Source organism: Euprymna scolopes, chromosome 31, assembly GCF_053919585.1.
Source record: "Euprymna scolopes isolate OS-2025 chromosome 31, ASM5391958v1, whole genome shotgun sequence".
NCBI lineage: Eukaryota > Metazoa > Mollusca > Cephalopoda > Sepiida > Sepiolidae > Euprymna > Euprymna scolopes.
This window is the reverse complement of record NC_136512.1, coordinates 54,323,601-54,348,767: the sequence shown is the minus strand read 5'-3', so window position 1 is coordinate 54,348,767 and position 25,167 is coordinate 54,323,601. Positions and strand designations below refer to the sequence as shown.

Genomic DNA, 25,167 nt, shown 5'->3' with positions numbered 1-25,167 from the left:
TATTCACACACTACTGTTTGAATGATATCTCCAAAAAAAAGTGTTAGGAACAATGGAACTCGTGTATAGAAAATAAATTATACAAAGTGACACCAATCATTAGAATAGAAGATATAAAAATGTCAATTAGAGAAGAGGTAATATGAAGTAGACTCCACCTATGACACGCTTATGCCACCCACCCATATTTACTGAAAGGAGAACACCATTTTTCATGACCTGCCAGGAAACTGTACAGCATATGCTGATGGGTTATGTAAACTTTGAACAAGCTCAAATGAGACACTATCAGAAATAACTTAAGGGAGATATTTAGCAAGGTTGACCTAGATAAAAAATGTTTTAATTTCTGAAGGATATAAAAACCAAAACGTTTCACTGAAACATGGCATTCAACTACCATATTGCAACTAATGCTTCAGCATTAAATGAGCAAAAAGAAGTTGATGTCACAAACCAAATAAAAGCCAACTTTTAATTTCCATCCAATGTCTATACAAGTCCAAAAGTAAAACATTTTTTGAACAAAAATGAAGTTATCTTGAACATTTTTTATTTTAGCTTTAACATTTTGTTTAAAAGATTTGTAGACATGCATATCATCCTATCAAAGAAACAATTTAAATAATTCTGAATTTCAATATTTTTAAAAAATTTTGTGCTACCGTGGCCCATGCTTGCACAGGCATGTGCATGGACGCTTTCATATACAATTGCATTGAACAGGGGGGAAATAAACTAACTCATTTTTTTTTTTTTAATTACTTAATCCAGCCTTATACGATTGTTAATATGAAACATTTTTCAATAATCGCCTAAAACTAAATATTAGTAAGGGAGATAACTCGTATATGGGATTTAAAAATAGACAGTGTTTATATAAACAAATAAAAATTCAAAACTAAAGTGATTTTATTATATTCCAGGCATCGCCATATAAGTACAGCTAATACTAATTAAAAAGATGCAAATTGTTTGATGGAAGATATTTTTAATTTTTTTAAATTTGATGTATATTTTTTATTTCTTTAAGTAAAGTTCCCAAATATATCAGATACTTGGCCCCTAAAGAAGCGCTTGAGATTCATGAAGAAGCTTGGAATGCTTACCCTTATTGCCGAACGATAATCACAGTAAGATTGTTTTTTAAATTTTTATTTCTTTTTTCATCTCTCTTCCTTTTTAATCTTATATCCTGTCACCCTCATCTTTTCCCCATCCTTTGTCCTTTTCTTTCCTTATGTGTCTAATATATAGTTTTCTTGTGTGCGTGTTGTATTACAAAAGATTAATATTTGCATGCTGGTAACATTTCATTCTCGATAAAGATATTTTTTCATTAAAATCGCAACTTAGTTACTCCATTTTATTAAAACCTGAAATATTTTTCTTCTAAAATAGTCAAAAAGCAAACACCTGTTTAGCTTAACAGAAAATGAATAACTTCATTCCATAACCGTGAAAAGAAAGAAACAAAAACTTTTGAACTTTATTATTTGACTATAAAAAGTATGACTGCAACATGCTGCAATCACTTTGTACATGAAAAGCAGAAATAAACACACAATCAGTTGAGTTAGATGAAGGTCGACTATACTTCCACATTGGTGCCCAGCAATCTTTCACAAGAATGATCGGGTTACATATTTTGCATATGGGCAGCTAAAACTAATTTTCATTTCCAAGATGAGAATACTAGTTTGTCATTAATTAGTAAATGAATATCTTCGTAACCTAGAAGAAAATCATTTCTTTCCTAAGAAATAATATATTTGAAGTCATTCAACAAGTCTAAAATATAGAAAAGATAAGATTTAACAGTTAGAAAGACCAGATGAGTGTGAAATTGTTTTTAATAAATATTGCTATTTATTAAAAATAAAATTGAATTTTTTTTTTTTTTTTTTCTTTTCTTTCAAATTTTCAAAAGTTTAAATATTCATCTTCAGGAAATTTGATAGTTCTGTTTTTTTTTTTTTTTTTTTTTTTTTTTTTTCCCCCCTCATATGCTATGGGTGGTGGTAATCCCTGGCATGACTTGAGATGTTTGGAGTTAAATCGAATGATGTATATGTCCAATTACAGCTGTTTGGCATCTGTTTAAAAAGGGGGGGAAAAAAATGTCCTATTTCCTGAAGATGAATATTTTACTCTTCGAAAATTTGAAAACTTTTTGTCAATTTTATTTTTAACTAGCAGGACCAGTGTACTGGCGTTGTCTGGTGGAAGTATGTTTCACCCCCACCCATCCTACCCATTAAAAATAAAAAAGATAAAAAAGCTACAGTTGTTAGAGAAGCCACTGGCGCACAGGGACCAAAATGAATGTACTGTACTGAATAACAATGTTAGTATCTGTAAAAACCAGTCTTAACGTTGGAATTTGATTATGTGCTGTGATTAATTTGTGCTTTTATATGCTTTGTTGTCAAGATTGAAACAACCAAAAAACACTGGTGCAGACCTGAGCAATGATTCCCCTAGCCTTTAAATTTTTATTATCAAGTACAGGCTTAATTTTGAGATTAAAAAAAAAAAAAAAGATTTAAAGTAGTAATTACGATTTTAATGTCTTTACTCCATTTCTTGGGACTATACATAAAGTGATTGAAGATGAGAAGACTAAAATGTTAAAAAATCTAGTAAAAACAATTAAAATATATAAACCTGACAATTTTTTTTGTTATGAAATCAGTTTTTTAATAAAACTTAACCAAATGCGACAAAATGCAGATTTACATAAAAGTTACATATGCTGCAGAACTTAAAGAAATAATTTTTAACTATTTTTATCAAATAAAAGTCCTCTATCTTGTACCCCATTCAGTATAATTCATTTTTGAGAAAATGCTGAAATCTATTTCATTGATTTTTATGAAATTAAATTCAGTTAGAAAGGAAACCATTATCACGTCGGGTCAGATGCTTTTCAGTTTTGATATTTATGCAATTTTGATCATAAAGATATTTTATAGGTACGAACAAAATGAATGCTGACCCTCAAAATGTATAAACATTTTGACCCTTCCCTTTACTTAAAAATTCACCAAAAAATCAGGAAATTAACCAATTTTAATAAAATTTTCAGTATTTATCAAATAATGATCGCAGAATATAATGAACTAATTACTTTTATTTAAATCTTAGTGGAAATGTATTTTGTTTACACAAAAAATACCTTTACTAAAGTTATGGTTTTCAGTAGTAAATAAAAAAACACAATTTATTTTTGCTTTTTTTATATATAAATAAAACATCATAATTTGTAACAATAAAAATAAAATAATTTTTACAGGAACATTACAAAAAAAGCCCCTAAAGTCTGTATTAATGAATTTGATAAAAACCGAAGAAAAATGAATTTCCCGAACTACCAATATCACCATTGAATTAAGCATTGTTTATTTAATATTTTCACAAAAAAATTATAGCAAAAATATTTCTACTTTTTTTTTTCTTTTTTAAATTAGATTTCGCATAATTTTTATATGCAAGATTTTAATAATTTCCTTGCTTGCAAGAATGTTTTTCTGTGTAACATAATTTTCATATAATATTGGCCAATTTAAAAAAAAAAAAATTAATTTAAAAACAGGAACATAGAAAAATAATTAAATTAAAAAATGGTAAAATTTATACAAGCATTTACAATAGAAATGTACGGATGCCCGTCTGGCAGTGGGGGGTAGAACTCCTCCTTCCTTTCAATTACACGGCATCATTCTCAGACAGCTTTTTGACTCTCAGATTTTAGGGCTCCATATATTCCGTATTTCCAAAAGTATGCTTTGTTGTGGTTTTGTGAACAGCAAAAACACTCAGGTTTTGGGTCTAATTCAGCTATTGTGCAAACAAGGTGTTTTTTATTTAATTCAATATCTTAGAATTTTACTTTATTAATTATCTTTGAAATAGACATAGAAAACTAATATTTATCTCTAAAAGGATTTTTACAATGAATTTATTTAACTTCAAAATTTGGCTGAATTGTTTTAGCTCGCCGTGAAAACATTTTTCATAACTTTTTTTTTTTTTTTTTTTCATGTGTACGAATATTTTTTTTTCTTTGGGAAATAGTTTAATCCTTAATCTTTCAAATACAATCAAAAATTATTTGGAAACCTACAAAAAAATTGATAAATCAGCTTTTAAAACTAGGTCCCCTATCATTATTTGTTTATTTTTGCCCATACCTAATATTTTATGAGTGTAGAAAAGTGTTCAGAATATTAAAATGGTTAACATCTATTTTATATATACTTTTCTGGTTTCCATAATTTGTCAATTTCTACCATCCTTTTATCAGCAAATATTTTTATGTTCTTTTCAAAATACTTGAATCTAATAGATTTAAGCAGATTATTTATTCAAAACCTTCACAGCTCTACCCACACTTATTGGTCTCTCCAGTTTAACAATGCTATTCTGGTGTTATCAAATCTGGCTGTCATTTTTCCCCTTTATCTTTGCAAATCTCAAGCATATTCTGCAAAGTCTAAAACAAAAACAATTTTCTTTTTACAAAACAGCCAAAACTAAACACCTTGAATATATATTTAAAGACCTAACAATCTTGAAATATAAAGATTTTACCAAAATAACCAAGTTCATGATTAAATAAGCTGTAAAGGGTGGATATGGTGTAAAACAAAACCAAACTTAATAATACTATTAGTATTTATTGTTTATATCAAATAACATCTTCAGCCCCTCAGTCACTAAAGTTTAACTGATCTTTTTTTTTTTTTTTTTTTTTACATAGGCGTCACCACTTATCAAGGCCGATAGGCCACTCAAGGATAAGGGTTAAAGAGTGTAGAGTAGTCAAAAGGACAATATAGTAATCAATAGTAATGGAAGTTCGGTAAATTTGTTAACTTAAGTGGAACGGCTCATCAGAAACTTGTTCACGTTGGACTTGAAGACAACCGTATTATAGACAGCTAGAAAGCAGGAAAACGGAAGACAATTCCACAGGCGTGCAGTTCTAAGAAAGAAGCTTTGATCATGGGATCTATGTTTAGGTTTAGGCACAGATAAAGAGTGGGGAAAATTATTGATAATGTTTTCAGCTAGTCTAGTGTTTCTTGTGAAAGTTTGGCGAGGGGGGACCATAGATTGAAGCTCAGTCGAACACTTTCCATGAAAATAACGATAAAGCAGAGACAAACTCGCAACATCTCTTCTGTGAGATAGAGGTTGCAGCGAAGAGAAAAGGACATCTCCCACCAGGCCACGAAGTCTATTTTGAACCCTATCAAGTCTATTTTGAACCCTATCTTCTAATATTTTTGCTTCTCATTCTCAGATAGGTTAAACTCTTTATGGTAGTTATTTTTAGATTCATTTTGTTCCTAATTCTTTGTATTGTCTAAAAATTTCTTTAATTTCTAGTTTTTAGCAATTTCACTTCAGTGTAGATATAAACTTGACTTTGGAGCAGCTACATTTTTATTTTTACATGAAGGCACGGTTACCTAAACAGCAGAAGCAATGAAAGCAATTGATGAGAGGTTCAGACTTTGAAATATATTAACCATGCATTCTTTTGATAACTTTTTCTTTTTCTATGGTATAAATTTACTTTAAAATGACATTAAAAAGATTATTTTTTTAATAGAAATATTTTAAAAAAGATTTAAATATAGCAGCACTATTTTGGAAGTATATTCCATAAAGAAAATAAACAAACCACTTTAAAAAGAGAGATTACGAGTTTTTTATATTTTATTCGCAGTTTTTTGTTAGGGGTGTCAAAAATTCCCAAAAAATTCTGATACACCTAGTGCATCGTACATTTCTATCCTGAACGTTTGTAACATTTATACAAATTTTTAAATTTAATTATTCTTTCTATATTCCTGTTTTTAAATTAAATTTTATTTTAATTATTGTTCAAGATTATATAAAATTGTTATACCGAAAGTTTCACATTCATGCAAGCAAGGAAAATATTAAAATCTTACATAAAAAAAAGTAGAAATGTTTTTTGCAATTATACTTTTTCTTGTGTGAAGATATTAAATAAACAATGCTTAATTCAATGGTAATATCGGTAGTTTGAGAAATTAATTTTTTTTCAAGTTATATCAAATTCATTAATACGGACTTTAGGGATTTTTCGTAATGTTCCTGTAAAAATTAAAGAACTTTTTTTTTTTAAATTATCATAATTTACGATGCTTTATTTTCATAGAAATGCCAAAATATATTCATTCTTTCTTTTTTTTTTTTTTTACTACTAAAAACCATAATTTTAGTAAGTGTTTTTTGTTTAAACAAAATAATACATTTCTACTCAGATTTAAATAAAAATAATGGGTTCAATACATTCCGTGATCATTATTTGATAAATACTGAAAATTTCATTAAAATTGGTTAATTTCCTGATTTTTGGTGAATTTTTAAGTAAAGGGAGGGGTCAAAATGTTTATACATTTTGAGCATCAGCATTCATTTGTGCACGTACCTATTAAAAACAATAAATCTTGAGAGGAAAACAAACAAACAAAAAAAGTAGTTTAGAAGATCTGCATGTGTAATTTACACATGTGTATTATTATCACTTTTGTGAAACACGCACATTTCACGAGTTTTTATGGTAATCCGAAAACATAAAACAACTCTATAACTAAATATTGAATAATTTTAAAAGAACCGGAATGTGGACTTTAGAACATTATTCATAATTTGTATCAACATCGGTGAAAAATATTGGAATCATTCCAATCGCTTATTAAAACTACAGATGAGAAAAGAAGTTAACAAATTTACCAAACTTTCATTACTATCGGTTACTATATTGTCCTTTTGACTACTCTACACTCTTTAACCCTTATCCTTGAGTGGCCTATCGGCCTTGATAAGTGGCGACGCCTCTGTAAAAAAAAAACAAAATGAATATTGGTACTGTTTGTAAATAAAGCGTACTCTTATTGAATTTCTAATTTTATGTAAGTTTGTATTGAATTATGATAATTATAATCTATACGCCTATAATTTTTTTTTTTTTTTTTTTTTTTTTGTGTAAAACTTCATATTAAAAACCCTTTTTCTATTTAACATATTTGCTGCCAGCTATAACTATTTGCCATTGCCAAGCTATTTTTCTGCAATTTCCTCAAAATAAAGTCAACAAATAATGCATATGAATATAATATGAAAAATTGTTACATAGGGTTCTTCATAAAGGGGCACCATTTACGCTTTGTGTATAACATAAAAAGGATTCCGTGTGCGTATGATTGTCTCTAATATAAATGGTTGTGTGTTTGATTATCATAAAAGGAATCGTGTGTGTGACATGTAATTTCTGAACCTACCTCTGCTTCTTCGATGTTGGACCATCTGGAAATTTCTCATCCTGGAGGGAGACTTGATACCTGTTTGACGAAGATTTATCACTCCAAGACGATGAATGGGTTTTATAGTTTTTATTTCACTTTCCCCAGAGGTCCTGCAGAAGTGGAAGTGAAATCGGCCTGTGTGGGGGTTCTTCTTCTATACACGTCAGCGTTCGTCTCCCCCCTCCCCAGTTAAGAGGGGGAGACAACGGAAAACCGTCCGTCTTCTTCAAAGCCCAAATCAAATCTCACCGATCTGCCAACCTGACCACGTCACACATACGTAATCTGGTCAGCTGATCTTCGGTTCTGGTAGACGTGTCTACCTCCACGTTTACTCACCTCTCTCTCTCTCTCTCTCTCTCTCTCTCTCTCTCTCTCTCGCTGTAACAAAATATATTAAATTTGTATTTATGATGTTCTCATATTTGATACATTAAATTAGAAAATATCTTGGTGTGCTGGATACGAATATCAGTTTATGTATTTTTGTAATAAAAATAATTAAAATCCGCTTTTATTTATAGTGAATCATACATATTTGCGAGAAAAAAATACATCACAGGGATCAAATATGAGATAACTAGTAAACATACTATTCAATGTGTTATTTTGGGATGCCAGTTCAAGTTAAAGATGGTTATCGTACATGCCGAGCATGCATTGACTAATAGAAAAAGAATTTTGTTACATGTTTACTCATAGCGGGCAAGGCTAAGCAAATGCCAGAGTACAAGCATACTCGTAGTTGGCAGCAAATGTGTTAAAAAGAAAATACAACTTTATTATATATGGGTTGTGAAATTGCATTCATCTGCAAAAGATCTAGCTAATTTGCATATTCTTTTAAACATTCATCTATATATTAATACGATAGTGTGTTATTTTCTGTGCCACGCTTACATCCAGGTCGTTTAATTGTTATGAAGAATTCTTGGTAAAATTATTTATTACAAAAAATGGAAGTACATAAGTTTTGGTTTTGAATATAGCTAATGGTATTCCAATAATCTATTTTTTTAAAAATAATTTTATCAAGAATTCTTCATACGTCCTGGTTTTGATTTCGATTTTAGCTGAAGGAACTAAAGTTTGTTTTTGTATTTTGTTTTTTATATATATATTCATAAGTTTGGGATTTGGTTTTGATTCCATCTGAAAAACCCAATCATATAGATATATTTGCGATTTTTGAAATCGCAACTTTATAATATATAAAAGTTGATAGAACATTAACTCTATAATAATATATATGAAATCTGCAAGAATTAACATATATTGAACTACCTGGCTACGCCAGGCATCCCTGCTAGCTTGGATAAATACTTTTGCAGTTTTAACAAAATAGCTACAATAATATCAGAGCGTCTCCATTTATGCTGAATATCTACAGAATGCCATCACTAGAGGATGACCTCCAATCTGTAGTGGAATGGGGACAAAAATGGATGGTCACATTCAATGCTGCCCAGACTAAATTGGTTTCCTTCAATAATTACAAGAAACCTTCTCTGCCACCAATAGCAATGGCCAGTGACTCCCTATCTGAGAGTACATCTTTCAAACTGCTTGGCCTAACGTTCACAGGAAACATGAGTTGGAACAATTACATTAGTGCCAGGGCCGCTGTGAAGAAGGTAGGCTCTCTCTACCGTGCTAGAAAACTAACACCCGAAAGTATCCTGTACCTCTATAAGGCCACCATTCACCCATGTATGGAGTATTGCTGTCACATTTTGGCTGGTGCATCTGCTACTAGTCTCTCGCTCCTAGACAAGGTGGTCCTGGATATGACCTTAAACTGTATCCGATGGTGAGGCCCTAGCTTGCGGGCTTTGGGGAGTGCGGAGCCACCCTTTAATTGCCATTGCTCCCAGGTCCACTCTGACCCGGAGTGGTAGTACCTGTTAGGGTCCCAACTATGGGTTGAATAGAAACCGACTTGCAAAAAAACAAATATATTCTATTAAAAAAATTTCTTCAAAATCACCGGATTCGGCATTAAATAATCTGGAAAGGGTTGATATGCCGTAATACAAAAACAACCAACCAACCTAGACAAGGTTCAAAAGAGTCGCCAATCTGATAGGTCCTGAACTGGCATCTAAGCTTCAGCCTCTGTCCCATCGACGAAATGTTGCATCCCCCTGCCTGTTCTACAAGTATTTTAATGGTGAATGCTCTGACGATCTGCAGACACTTGTGCCCCCACGACGTAGACACCCTCAATAAACCAGACAGGCAGCTAAATCCCACCCCCACACAGTAGAGATCCCTAGATGTAAAAGATCTTTCTACTCCAGTAGTTTCTTCCCCAGAAACACTAAACTCTGGAATTCCATTCCAGGTCCCTACTTCCCCAACTGCACTGACATGCAGAAGTTCAAATGTAATATGAACTGACATCTTGCTGCCCAAATCCCAACATAGTACCACAGTAGTTGTTACCCCTGATAGTAGCCCCCAATGTGCCTTGTTTGAGGTGAAAATGTAATAAAAAAAAAATAATAAAATCAATATATTACATATGAATCAATCCTCTGTGGAATTTCCACAGGTCCAGCTAGTTTTAATTAACTCCCTATTAGTTTTTTCATTTTCTTATGGAATGATAATCTTTAGTTAATTAAGTATTACGCATAATTATATTCATGTAGATATTCTACATGATTTATACTTGGGTAATATTTGCATAAAAAGGGTATGATAAAGACAAACTTTTTCTATATATTTATGTATGCGTATGTTTAAAAAATTTTGCTTACCAAACTCCTGTCAGTTTTTGGTCTACAGACATGAAACTTAATATATAGGGTATTTGGACCCATGCGAAACTTTATATTTGGATTTTAGCTGGGGAAAATCTATGCAAAAGTGAAAATTTTACAAATATGGAATTTGCTAGGTAACGGTCATTCATTATTATGAATATGCATGCACAACGTAATAGCTATTGGTTCATGTTTTAATTTTTAGCCTTGCAGCAAATGTATTTTCATAGCTCGGGCAATAACGTTAAAGGAAAAAGTAAATCGTAAGCTAAATGTTTTGGTTTCAATTCTCTGGTGGCGCACGAGTCATGTTTTCTTTTTAAATCATTACTATATATTGGGTCCAATATGATATAATAAATACAAAATCTGCATTAATCAAAATATATGTAAGCATATTTTACAGCCAGGCAATGCTGGGCAGCTTGATAGTATCTGTATAATTTTATTATACAAAAATTGCAAAATATTTACCTTCTAATCTTATAAAATTTAAGCAAAGTTGAAACACCTGGCATGCATGAGTACTTCAGTTAGTGTTTTTTTTATTTTTGTTTGTTTTTTTTTTTTTTTCTACATGGTCACCACTTATCAAGGCCCAGAAGCCACTCGGGGATAAGGGTTATTGTGTGTACATAAATCAGAGGGATAGTATTGTAGTGATAGTTAGTATTGGAGAATTGATAAAGTGTCATTACTTAAGGGGGCGGTTCATCAGGAATTTGTTGAAGTCGGGAGGGGAAACAGGCAAGCGGCAGAGAGTTCCACAGGCATGCAGTTCTAAGAAAGAATCTTTGTTCATGGAATTTACGTTTTGATTTAGGCACAGATAAAGAGTGGGGAAAATTGACAGTGGTTTCAGCTAGTCTGGTGTTTTTCATGAAAGATTGGCGAGGGGGGGGCAGAGAATTGAGCTCAGATGGGCACTTACCATGGAAATAATGATAAAACAGACAGGCTCGCAACGTCTCTTCTGTGGGAGAGAGGTTGCAGGGAAGAGAAAAGAGCACCCCCCGCCAAGCCACAAAGTCTATTTTGTACTCTGTCAAGGCAGGATAGGCTGCTTTTAGCAGCTCCTGCCCAGATGTGGCAGCAGTACTCCATCCTTGGACGTACTTGGCTTTTATATAGAGAATTGCATCATTAGTGAGATATCTTCTGGAGCGGTAGAAGGATCCCACCATTTTCCTAGCGACCTTGGCTACAGACTTGATGTGTGTTCCATTTCAGATCAGGAGTAAAGGTCAAACCCAGAAGCTTATCAAAACATGGGGCCTCCCCTAGACGAGGGCCATCCATTTCAATTGATGCCAGATGGGGATCAAAGCGTTTATGATGTAATGATGAGAGCTTGGTCTTGGATGCATTAAAGGTAACCGGCCACCTCTTCCCGTACTGTACCACGCGCTCAAGATCTGAGGAGAGAGAATCAGAGAACATTGTCATTTACGGCCTTTAATGTGCTACCATAGATAGTAGTGTCATCAGCATAGATGTCAACGAATGATTTTAGTATGTTTTGGGAGATCATTAATGTAGATCAAGAAGAGTTGGGCCCAGGATGGACCCCTGAGGGACTCCAGCATTAATACTGTGGGCCTCTGATTTCTGCCCATCAACTACTACTCTTATGAGCTTATCAGAGAGAAATGATTTAATGATTGAGAAAACATTTCCAGTTATACCGTAGCTGGAAATCTTGTGAAGTAGGCCTTTATGCCATACCTTATCGAAGGCCTTTGATATGTCAAGAGCAATTGCCCTAAAAATGAAGCCTTTGTTGAGATTCACTAATCCTATGAGATATAACCGTTAGCACATCTGCTGTAGATCTAGAACGGAAACCATATTGCGTGTCACCAAGGTTATTTCTGCAGAGGTGGTTGACTACTTCTCTATTTAATATGGATTCCAGCAACTTGCTCATGACACACAGGAGACTTATTGATCTGTACTAAGAGGGAGATGACTTATCACCTGAATTCTTAAATACAGGGTATACTGATGAGGTTTTCCAGGGTGTTGGAAAGCACTTCTCCTTAAGGCAACACTTAAACAGTTTTGTAAGTATGGGGGCAAGTTCTGGTTGAAGCTTTTTTAACACTATAATTGAAATACCGTCAGGACCAGTTGCTTTACTGGAATCAAGGTTCTTGATTAGCTTGGCGACCTCACGTACAAATATTTGTATGTTACCTAGCGTGTTGTGTGTTATGGGGAGTTGATGGTCTTCGTAACATAGGGTAGAATTTGCTGCAAAGTTCTTGGCAAATAGTTTGGCCTTGTCTGATGCTGACGAGATGACCTCTGGTCCATTGATAATGGTTGGGATAGAACGCACACTTCTGTTCAGGATCCTATTTGCTATTTGCCAGAACTGGTCGGAACCAAGCCGCTGATCAGCTACTTTGGATTTAACCGATTGGGCATATAGCTCTTGTAATTTTTTATTACTCTTTTTACAGTGGTTGCTGGCAGTCCTGAAAGCAGCTTTAGTCTCGGTGTATCTATTATGTTGGTAGCTATGGAAAAAGTGATTTCTGTGCGCGATGGCAGCAGCACATTCAGGGGAGAACCATGGCTGGCTGTTAGGTTTTTGTTGGAATTTTTTAGATGGTATGAATTGGTCTATGCCTACAAGTAACCATTTGATCAGGTCTGATACTATAGAGGACACCTCCTTTTTAAACATGGAATGGAGAGGTAGATCAGATATGAATGTACGGAAGCTATCCCAGTCAGCCATAGTATTGGTATACAGTACGGTGGAGAGGTACGTCTGTAGACTTATATTTCATTTTTATCTTAACTGATACAACGGTCGGAGGATCCCAGAGGAGATAGAACGGAACATGAGCATAGAGAAAAAGGTCTAGAAGGCTTGCATAGTGACCAATAGTATCAGGCACACGGGTGGGCTCGCGAACAATATGAGTGAGGTCATAGGCAATGGCAAAATCATGACAGAACCTTCCCTCATCATCATCATCACTCTTATTTGAGTGGGTCGGCCATTCCACATTATGGACATTGAAGTCACCACAAATGTGAATATTAGCCGAGGGATAAGCAGACAGGATGTGGTCAATTTTCTCCGATATACTCTTAAAGATAGTAACTCCGCTGTTGTGGAGGCGATAGAGGGCAAATATGAATGCGGTAGTGTAAGCAGGTGCAACTCGGAAGCACATATAAGGTAAATTGGGGTCTTCTCTGGAGATATCCCTGTCACACAGGAAGCCATCTTTAATGTAGGCACATATTCCATGCCCATGGCGATCTTGGGAGGTCAGATTTAGATGGTAAGTTAGAGTATCCTTTAATTATGAACTCCTCTAGGGAAGTGGTCGGCCCTATTCCAGTGTTATAATAATTAAGTATATATAAAGTAAAAATTAATTTTAAACTCTATTTAATTGGACATGATAAACTGATTTAATATTAATGAACTTTGAATATGAATCTTTCACAAGATTGAAATTTGATATTTATAAATAAATTCTTTATGCTAAATCTAAAAATTGACACAAGCTATGACTATTGTAAAGATTTTTACATTAATGTCTACCTACTTTCCAAAATTCTGATTTAAAAATAAATTTTTAAAAAAATAAAATTCAGGTTTATCCAGATTTCCACAATTGGTAAAACCTAATTTCCACAACCTTGTAAAATATAGTCTTAGTTTCTCCATTCCAATCTCCCTACAAACCAATAAAGGAAGAGCTTAAAATGATTAACATATTCTTTACCAGAATCCAGGATACATGAAAGAAGCGTTTGAACTGAAGATTGAGACTATTCATCTCGAAGGACAAGGGAACTTGGAGAATGTAAGTTTTTTTTTTTTTTTTTTTTTTTTTTTTTTTTTTTTTTTTTTTTTTTGCTTCACTTGCAGATGATTCTAAGTAGAATCTAACGCTTTTGGGTTTTGTATTTTTACATCGAAATCTTCAGCAATCACACAAGGGCATATTGGAACCAAAATATTATTTTGATTAGAGATTATTTCAATGTTTCCTGTGTATTATTTGGATCATTTTGACTACTTTTCTCTCTTTAATATTAGTTTCACAACCTTTTGCCTGATATAACCTCTGACTTTTCAAGTGTGTCTTGCTAAACTCGGCAATCTATATGTTACAATAACAGAAATGAGAACAGTATTCCAAATAATACAAATTATTAATCCTCCTCTCAAATTCTGAGGTTCTGGATATGATCTTAAACTATATCCGATGGCGAGGCCCCAGCTTTGCGGTCTTTGGGGAATGTGGAGCCACTCTTTAACTGCCATTGCTCCCAGGTCCACTCTGACCCGGAGTGGTAGTACCTGTTAGGGTCTCAACTATGGGTTAAATAGAAACTGACTTGGGAAAAAAAAAAATTCTATTAAAAAATTATTCTTCAAAATCATTGAATGACCTGGAAATATGATATGAAATTGATGTCGTAAAACAACCAACCAACCCAACCCTCAAATTCTGAAACAAGGTTTCTTGTGCTTTCTTGTTCTTGTCTATACATAACTTTGGAAAAATACAAATTAATTTTTCTAATTATTTCCAAGTATATAAAAATTATTAAATGTGTATCACAAAGCAAGAAACAAAAATGTTTCAAAATTTTGGAAATGAGGATAGATAATTTGCATTTTTTTTTTTTTTGTAATAGTAAGTAAAAATGTATCTACAAAAATCCAAATCTATTTAATCTAATCTTATTGAAATCAAAAATTAAACAAGGGAAAATTAAAACTATTTTTAATTATATAAAAAAAAAATTAAATTAAAATTGTAAATCTGATTGCATTTTGAATTATTTTCTCTAAGCCTCTCAATTTGTAATGTCTCCACTTGGGCAACATCGCATAAATATTCTTAGTTTAACAAATACTTTTTATTTATATTTTATTCGGAAAATTTTATTTTTCAGGCTCACAGTCTACCACCTGACCAATTAGCAGAGAGAAATGTATGTTTAATAGATATTGCTGATTCCTCCGACATGAATAGGGTAAATATATATATATATATTTTTTTTTTATATAGTTGTGAATGTATTTTATTTGCTTTTATGTGACAAGTCTGCTAGAAAAAAAATCTGATTCCTGCAAAAATTTCTGACTAATAGCTATTCACTTGTTTGCTTTCAATATTTGTAATTGCGATTTAATTCTGTACATTTTGTACTGATATGCCGGTTTTGTCTTCTACAAAAAATAGAAAAGAAAAAATTAGTGAGTTATCACTATAGAGAAAATTCTAAATAGAAGCACTTTTAAAACAATGAAGAAAAAAATAAATAAAAGATGGAAACCTTAATAGAAGTCACCAACCAGAAAGATACCCGAAACTTACTTAAAATGGATAAATTCCACGAATACAAATGTGGTCTTCCCACATAAAACACTGAATATATCTAAAGGAGTGATCTGAAGCTATGAGTTTTCTATCAACGGAAGAAACAAAAAAGAAACTGAGAAAATAGTGATCAACCACAAATATAAAAAGGTATGGTAGGCTAATTGTGGCATACATATATACTACCTTTCAATTCCCCAATGATACCAAAAGTTAAAATTGGTTATGTAAATGTAAAAGTATACCAGCTCCTAAGATGTTTTAATTGCCACAAGTATGAACACCACAAGGAAACCTGCAGAGAAAAAAACATGTGGAAAGTGTAGGGATAGAGAGCCAAATCACTGAGAAAGAATGTACTAATGAATTAAAATGTACAAGCTGCAGAGAAAATCATCCTGCATACTCCAGAATATGTAAAATCTATGCAAAGGAAAAAGAAATAATGGAGATAAAATATAAAAGAAACGTAACTTAGAAGCTAGGAAATTAGTTGAAACATGTTTAAAAGATGAAACATATGCTGAAATAACAAAACACGGACCACATCAACACAATGAAATATGCAACAAATTTAAAAAGCTAATAAACTAATCTCATTAAACCATGAAGAATGGCCCAAATTCCAAAATAGCCTCAAAGAAAAATATCTTGCTTCAAATAAAACAATAAAAATAATAAACCAAAGCAAAAGTAAGAATCTGCCTATAACGGTCAGAAATGATATACCCCACAGCGAAATAAACATAGCAATCAACATCCAAACAATTGCCATTAACGCCACTTTATATAAAACAATGACTATGTTCTTTGTATATCCTACCAAATGATGACCTGGATAAAAATGAAAAAAACTGATCGACCAATAACTAAAACTATTATCTATAATAGAGCACTTTAATAGTAACATCCTGTGAGGATGTAAAGACACTAATAAAAAAGGCAAAATGTTAGAAAACTTTAACGGAAATGATATATGCTTCCTTAATGATGGTACACCTACACACTTCAACCTGACTATCATTGATCTAAGCTTGTTACCTATCAATACATATGAATGTTAACTGGAATGTATATGACAACACTTGTGGCAGCGATCATGATAAAAAGCCCAAAATCCAACAGTGAAAAAAAACTCCCAGATGGAAACTTAATAAGGCAAAGAAAAATGTAGGAATAGGCTGAATCACACTGAGACAAATGACTCGGTAAAATATTTCACAGAAACAGTAATCGAAATAGCTAATGAATGCGTCCCTAAAACCAACCAACCTAACAGGCTCAACAGACCCTGGTTTGATGACAAATGTCGGGAAGCTGTCAAATAACGAAAAATGACTTTAAAGAAATCCCAAAAACAAACCTCAACTTCAAATCTGATTGAATAGAAGCTGAACAAAACTAAAGCTCATAGGGTAATTAAGGCAGCTAAAAAAGAATGCTGGAAAAACTGCCAGAAAATTTAATTTCTCCTCGGAATCAAGAGAAATATGGGAAATAATTTGAAAAATGGCAGGTAATCATCAAACAACAATTAAACATCTCTTTAAAAATAACTCCAAAGTGACTGATAAAAAGGACTTACTAGCTGAAACCTTTTCCTAAATTCATTCAATCAAAACCATAAAAAAATTTGACAAAGAAAATGCTGAACAGCACAAACTAAATTTTAAATCGAAAAACTTAGATTGCAGTAAACTGCTTACATTAACCAAATTAAAAGATTCTATTAAAAGATCTCACGACGCAGTTGTAGACGAATTCTTGCTGCAACTCGTTTCAGAATCGCTAAAATTAAACAAATTATGAACAGAAGGTGAATTCTCAAACTTGTGGAGGCAAACCACAATAATAGCAATCTCAAAACTAGGGAAAAAAACCCATTTGAACTCTCAAAACTATAAACTCATTAACCAGCTGTTTGTGTAAAATAATGGAGAGAATAATAAATGACAGATTCGTTTTGTATCTTGAATCCAACAACCTTATCTCCAACGTACAATGTGGATTGCGTAATAAAAGTAGGGCCGATCACCTAATCCGATTGAAAACAGCTGTAAAGGAAGTATTTATCAGGAATGAGCACCTATCTTTTTTCGACCTAGAGAAGGCTTATGACTCTACATGGAATTATGGCATAATGAGACTTGCGTAGTCTTGATTTCCACAATTTATAAATGGATTCTTATCTGACTGCATTGGATCCACTTTCTCTGACACTATGACCCAGGAGGATGGAGTCCTGCAAGGAAGCATGCTATCCATGACGCTATTCAATGTTAAAATGAACAGCATAGTGAAATGTTTAGATCCTGGTGTTGAGGAATCCTTATACGTAGATGATCTCCTGGTATATTGCACATAAAAATGCGAACTCTAACAGTGTCTAAACAAACTGGACAAATGGGCAATAGAAAATGGATATAGATTTTCTCAATCAAAAACTAAATGCGTACATTTATCATAAGAGAAAATTTCACAATGACCTTACACTGAAACTAACGGTAATCCCCAGTATCTGTTCTGATGTTGCGCATCACCTTTTCTCTCCTTGGTCGGTGGGAGAGCTGGATTTTTCCCAAATTAAAAACTGACATTGTGTTTATTATTGCCCTCATGGGGAGGCAAGTAAATAGGACTCCCCACTGTGGATAAACACAAATTTCTCGGATTAATATTTGATAAAAAGGAAAAAAATTACATTCACCCCCACCTCCCCACCCTACCCATACCTAAAGAACCTAAGTAGTTGCAATAAGACTGCAACTATGTGTGATAGCTCACACAGTGGGGAGCAGACCAAGAAACTTTAATAAAACTATATAGGACATTGATTAGATCTAAACTAGATTGCGGTAGTTTTATATACCAATCAGCTAGAAATTCATACCTAAAGATTTTAGATCCAATCTGCCATGGAGGCCTGAGATTAGCACTTGGTGCTTTTAGAAACATCCCCAGTTGAAAACCTTCATGCAGAGGCTAATGTGATTCCTTTAAATATAAGGAATCACATTGGGTGTCCAATATTACACTAAATCAAAAGCACACCCAAATAATTCAGCATATGAAATTACATTCAATCCAAGATATAAGGAGTCATTTGAAACAAAAAGAAAGCTATAAAACCCTTTAATATAGCGAGAATCCAAAATGCCCGTTGAAAATATCCAGGAACACATTCTACCTGAAACTCCACCAAAAACTAAGCAGTAAATGAAATCCCGCAGTCAAACTTGACCTTATTAACTCATTAAAATGAGCACCAGCTAAATCCAAGTAATTAAATAAATTCAAACGTATTTCCGTAAGCATGTCGCGGTGGGGCAATGGTTAACATCGCATGTATTTTTTTTCACACTTTAATTTACAACTTTGCCTCAAGGGTTCGGGTTCGATCCTCATACTTTTTTTTTTTTTTTTTTTTTTTTTTCGTTTACCCCCCCCCCTTCCCCCACCTCTGGAGTTTCCACACACACCTTCAAACACCCGGGCAACGCCGGGTACTACTCGCTAGTTTCAAATAAAACAAAGGCCTTTCCAGCAGAAAGTTCCATTTTTACTGCCATCAACTTTCCTTTCAATATCTTTAAAAAAAAAAATAAATAAACATAAAAAATATCTAATATTTTCAGGTTCTAACATCACTGAATAATAAAATTTGAAAACCCTCTAGTTATCAAACTACTAAATAAAATCAGCTCTCCTAAAAACAAAGAAATAATCATAATCGGCCCTGACGGTATTTCAATTATAGTACTCAAAAAACTTCAACCAGAACTAGCGCCCATACTTACAAAACTGTTTAAACGTTGTCTTAAGGAGAATAGCTTCCCATCACCCTGAAAAATCTCATCAGTATGCCCTGTATTTAAGAATTCAGGTGATCGCTCATCCCCCTCTCAGTACAGGCCAATAAGTCTCCTGTGCGTCATGAGTAAGTTGCTGGAATCTGTTAAATACAGAAGTAATCAACCATCTCAACAAAAATAACCTTAGTGACACACAATATGGTTTCCGTTCTGCTAGATCTACAGAAGATGTGCTTACAGTTATATCTCATAGGATTAATAAATCTCTCTACAGAGGCAACCTTTCTAGAGCAATTGCTCTTGACATATCTAAAGCCTTTGATAGGGTATGGCATAAAGGTTTACTTCACAAGATCTCTAGCTATGGTATAGCAGGAAATGTCTCGATTATTAAATCATTTCTTTCTGATAGGTTCATAAGAGTAGTAGTTGAGGGGCAAAAATCAGAAGCTCACAGTATTAATGCTGGGGTCCATCCTAGGCCCAACTCTTTTCCTGATCAACATTAATGATCTTCCAAATCACATTCTTACATCATTTGTAGACATTTATGCTGATGACATTACCATTTATGGTATCACATCTAAGACAGTAAATAACCAAGTTCTCTCCGATTGTCTCTCCTCTGATCTTGAGCACGTAGTACAATGGGGAAAGGAGTGATTGGTTACTTTTAATGCATCTAAAACCAAGCTTCTCTCTTTACATCATCAACATTCTGATCCACATCTGGCATCAATTGAAATGAATGGCTCTCGTCTTCAGAAGGCCTCAAGTTTTGACAACCTTCTGGGCTTGATCGTTACTCCTGATCTTAAATGGAATACGTACATCAAATCTGTTGCCAAGGCCGCTGGAAAAATGGTGGGATCTTTCTATCGATCCAGTAGATATCTCACTGGTGATGCAATTCTCTATCTATATAAGAGCCAGGTACGTCCAAGGATGGAATACTGTTACCACATCTGGGCAGGAGCTGCTAGAAAGGACTTGTCCTGCCTTGATAGAGTTCAAAATAGACTTCGTAGCCTCATAGGAGATGTCCTTTTCTCTTCCCTGCAACCTCTCACAGAAGAGATGTTGTTAGTTTCTCTGATGTATCGTTATTTTCATGGAAAGTGTTTGAGCTTCAATCTATGGTCCCCCACTTGCCAAACTTTCACAAGAAACACTCGTCTAGCTGAAAACCCTATCAATAATTCCCCCCACTCTTTATCTGTGCCTAAACTTAAACAGATTCCACGAACAAAGCTTCTTTCTTAGAACTGCACGCCTGTGGAATTATCTTCCGTTTTCCTGTTTTTTGGCTGACTACAATATGATTGTCTTCAAGTCTAACATAAAGAAGTTTTTAATTATCCGTTCCATATAAGTTAAAAAATTTACTGAATTTCCATTACTAATGATTACTATATTGTCCAATTTCTACTGTACACTCTTTAACCCTTATTCTCGAGTGGCCTCTTGGCCTTGATAATGTGGGGATACGTATGTAAAAAAAAAAAAAAAAATGCTAGATTCCAAGCCACATCGGAATCGAAGGAAATGAAAGGGCTGACTTAGCAGCCAAATCAGTTCTAAACTTGAATTCAAATACAATTAACATCGCCTACACTGATCTTAAATATAAAATCAACCAACTATTTTATACAAAATGGCCGCAACAATAGAATGATACAAATAACAAACTATACCAAATCAAACCCATATTGGAAGGATGGAGATGAACTCCTAGAAAATCAAGAAAGGAACAAGTAATTATATCTAGAATACATTTTGGTCATGCAAAACTCGTGCACTCCTTCATAATTAATCATGAGCAGCAACCACAATGTTCATTCTGTCAGAAAATTTGCTCTGTCAAACATCTTTTCATAGAATGTAGAACCCTTGATACTGTTAGAAAACAATATCTAACAATATGAAGAATATCTTCAAAAACAACTGCTTTGACAAAATTCTCTCCTTTTTGAGAGTAACAAGACTATTTTCAAAAATATAAAAAAGGAAAGGATTTGTTTTTTTTTTTGGTTTTTTCCCCCTGACATTAAATAAATTAACAAGGTTTAATATTCTGGTTAAGCATCTCAAGCAAGCAAACAAACAAAAATAACTTCTCTCTACAAAACAATTCCACTAAATCCTATGAATAAATATTTGAAGATATAAATACCTTGAAACCCAAATTTTTTTCATGGTTAAATTCAACATAACATAACTCAAAAAGATTTGGATAAAAAAAAAAAAGAAAAACCAAACACCATGAATAGGTACTTAAAGATATAAAAAAAATTAGAACATTAATGAATCTTTTTTCTTCAAAATCACTGGATTCGGCATTAAATAACCCAAAAAGAGTTGATATGCTGTAAAACAACCAACCAACTTATACAAAAAAAATGAGGTCATAACCCCTTTATAATTTCAATATTCAATTTTTATGAAATTTATATTGCATGTATAAATTCTCAGAAGATAATAAGTGGTCCAAAATCTTTGTTCCCACTACGTGCCAAATAATTATATATCTTCCCCTCTAATTGACCCATGGGGACTGAACCCCCCTTCAAATATGTATATCCTATTTGAATGAAATTTCAGTATATATTTAAATTTTTCTATATTTCAACTTTTGGTGCTTATACAGTTTAGTCAAGACATTAAAAAATGAAAATATTGAAAAAAGTTATATTGTATCTACTCGTTATAGTCTGAAGTTCTCTGAAAAAAAAAAATTTCACTTAGTTTTTATTTTACAGCGAAAAACAATTTATGATACCGAGCAAAAGATTCGATTTTTTTTTTTTTTTTTTTTTTTTTTTTTTTTTTTTTAGGAAGAAAAGTTAGTAATAAAGATGGAGAGGGAGTGTTGATGCTTTAACTGGAGTTAATCTTCCTTTGGTGTGTCCAACAAATTTCGTAATGGCTGACTTCAATACGCTCTCATAAAAACATGTTTTTCTGCTGTAAAATAAAAACTAGATCAAATTAAATGAAATTTTTCGGAGATCTTCAGTCCAAAACAAACAAAACAATAACCTTTTTTTTTTTTTCCTTGATATTTTCATTTTTTAATGTCTTGACTAAACTGTACAAGTACCCAACTTTTAACTATATTAAGGAGTGAAACAGAAGGGGCAGTCAAAACAAAGTAATATAGGGTTATGTACATAATGAAAAAAGTACATAATAATTTTCATTCAATCCCAGGGAATGCTAAGTGTTCCTGCTAGTTTTTTTCTAAATTAAAAAAAAAAATTGCCAGTACAATAGTAAAAATTAGATAATTTTCATGAAACTTTTTTATTAAAAATTAACTAAGATTGTTATTTATTCCTCTGCGATTAAACAAGAGAAATATAGATTCAAGATTTGTACATTTCCAATAAATTTTGTACAATGAGTAACAAATATTTACTTGAAAAATAATCAAAATAGAATAAAATGTTGATAAAATGTATAGGTTTAAAATCTCAAAAATGCACTGAGATGCATGAATGGTTAAAACTAGAGTATGAAATGGGCCAAGTCAGGCCAGTTTAATCAGTTGATCAAAACTTGTTAGGCTGTAAAACTATCAAACCAAATGTGTCTGAAAGCTTTATCTAGCCTGGGATCACCTGAATACATGCGCATTAGAACATTGTATTTTAATACATGGATGGATTTAATGGATGTGATTGAACATTAACTTCATTAACTGAAATCACTTTGAGGCTTTTCAATTATTTTGTAATTTTCCATCCCTGCCCTTATGTTTTTAATCTATAATTCTAAAACACTTCATTTTTAAGCCTTTGTTGATAGTTATCAATTTGTTGATATTCAAGTTAGTATATTTATATTAATAGACTTGTTTGTTTTGAATTGTAGACTTAATGAATCTTTTATAGCTATTTTTCTTATTCTGTCAAGGATTATAAAAAAGATGAAGATCCAAGTATGTATAAATCGGAGAAAACTAATCGAGGACCTTTGAAAGATGGCTGGATGGTAAGTTGTAAAAAATATGTATCAATTGATCCTTTTCTCAATCTTTTTTTATACTATTCTAAAATTTATGTAAATTGATCAACTAGTTTTATTTTTAAATAAAATCGTTTTTTAGTGATTACAATATAAATCTCGCAAATTTGAATTATCCCCCCTTCCCCAACATGCACCCCCCCCCGACTACGGATAAGAAAGCCGTTTTTTTTTTTGTTTTTTTTTTTTGTTTTTTTTTTTAAAATTTGATTTTCTTTAAAAAAAAAAAAAAACAAAAACTATTTGAACAATTTATGATTTATGGAATATATTTCCATTATGTCACTTGTTATACAGATTTCTCATTTTTTTTGTTCTGATAGGGGGATTCTGAATAAAAACACGAAGATTCTAATTGATACTGTCTGAATGGATTATGCAACAGTTTTTCGAAAATATTTTTCATTGGTGTATACTTAAGATTCTGAAATTTTAATGTCATCAAAGATTTTTTTGTTTCTTCCTTAGTTATTTTGAGTTTACTGAGATTGTCTTTAGTTATGCTAATTTACAACTAAATTAATTTATAATATAAAAACAATTATAGCATTTAATTTCAGTCAAATACATAAATCTGTACTTCATTTGTAGTATATGTATATTTGCTTCCCTGACTTTAGATTCATTGATGCTGCGATACTATAGGTGCCCCCCCCCCCAAGTGTTGAAGTAAAAGGAAAAAGAAATAAGGTTTATTAGTAGGCAATGGATTGGAATTCGTTCCTTAATGCAGACATTGATGGGTTTTATGCTGGAATTGATTTGTCGCATTTTCACAAGTGTCCAGTTGATGACGATTGGGAGCATTTTTGCAACGGTCAATAAGTAGTTACAAGTTGGACATTTGATGCAGTTAAACACTGTTGATCAGAGTAGATGGGGAGATGAATTGACCAACTCGTTGACAAATCCAGCCTCGACAGTAGATGTGAACCTTAGTGTTTAGAGATAGTTTCCCATGATGGCATCGCACACACTCACCAATGTTTTCTCTGGAGTTAGGTTTTGTATTCGTTTTATAAATACTTGTGCACTCCCCTCAACGACTGCCAATGCAGAAGAGATAATGACATGGCCATAAGAGAAGACAAAGAACAAATTCATGGCACACAATGTTGGGTTGTCGAGTGGGAAAATGTGGCTACCCCCTCCATACATACATCTTTGAGTTGTAGTGCACTGTACATACAATTTTAATTATTATATTGGCTTCCATGTTTATTCTAATCAAGATATGGAATATTGAACAGGTCTTTTACTAGCTAGATTTTTGTGAGAGAAGATCTAATGAGTGCTCTTTCATTCCTTAACCTACCAAGTGGGGATTTTGGGTCCATACGAATAGCAATCCTCAGTTCCTAATCTGAGGTATTTGAAACTTAAAATGCAATCTTGGATAAAATTTTACCTCATTAGGTGTGTCATATATATATATATGACACACCTAATGAGGTAATATATATATATATATATATATCTGTAGCAGCATTCACCCAGTATGAGTTGAATTTGTCTGGATCCAGCTTGACTCACACTAGATGAATGCCATCAGATATATATAATCTCAATTATTAGAATTTGAACCTAAAATTATGCCATTTAAGTTTTTTTTTTTTTTTTTAATACCTTTTCCACATTTTGTTGGTATTATTCCTTAGTTATTGGGGTGAATAAATAGGAAAAATTGCAAAACTGAAAAATATATAAATGAAAATTTCACAATGACTTTATTAAATCGCTATTCTCAATCAATTACAAAGAAAAAAAGCAAAAAAAAAAAATATTCAATGTTATGTATAATCTCCATCCATTTTTAATTTTGTGAAAATATATGCACATATTACAGATATTT

The 25,167-nt window shown here is 32.6% G+C and overlaps 1 protein-coding gene across 1 annotated transcript in view; it reads left to right on the top strand.

Annotated features, from left to right (window-relative positions):
• Window positions 1–25,167, top strand: part of LOC145255751 (phosphatidylinositol transfer protein alpha isoform-like) — a 164,331-nt gene that overhangs the window by 103,863 nt on the left and 35,301 nt on the right. Inside the window, exons 4-7 of the mRNA XM_080114397.1 lie at window positions 1,034–1,133; window positions 13,870–13,947; window positions 15,050–15,130; window positions 23,205–23,282. Coding sequence (XP_079970523.1) covers window positions 1,034–1,133; window positions 13,870–13,947; window positions 15,050–15,130; window positions 23,205–23,282 — 337 coding nt within the window. The remainder of the gene's footprint in view (window positions 1–1,033; window positions 1,134–13,869; window positions 13,948–15,049; window positions 15,131–23,204; window positions 23,283–25,167) is intronic.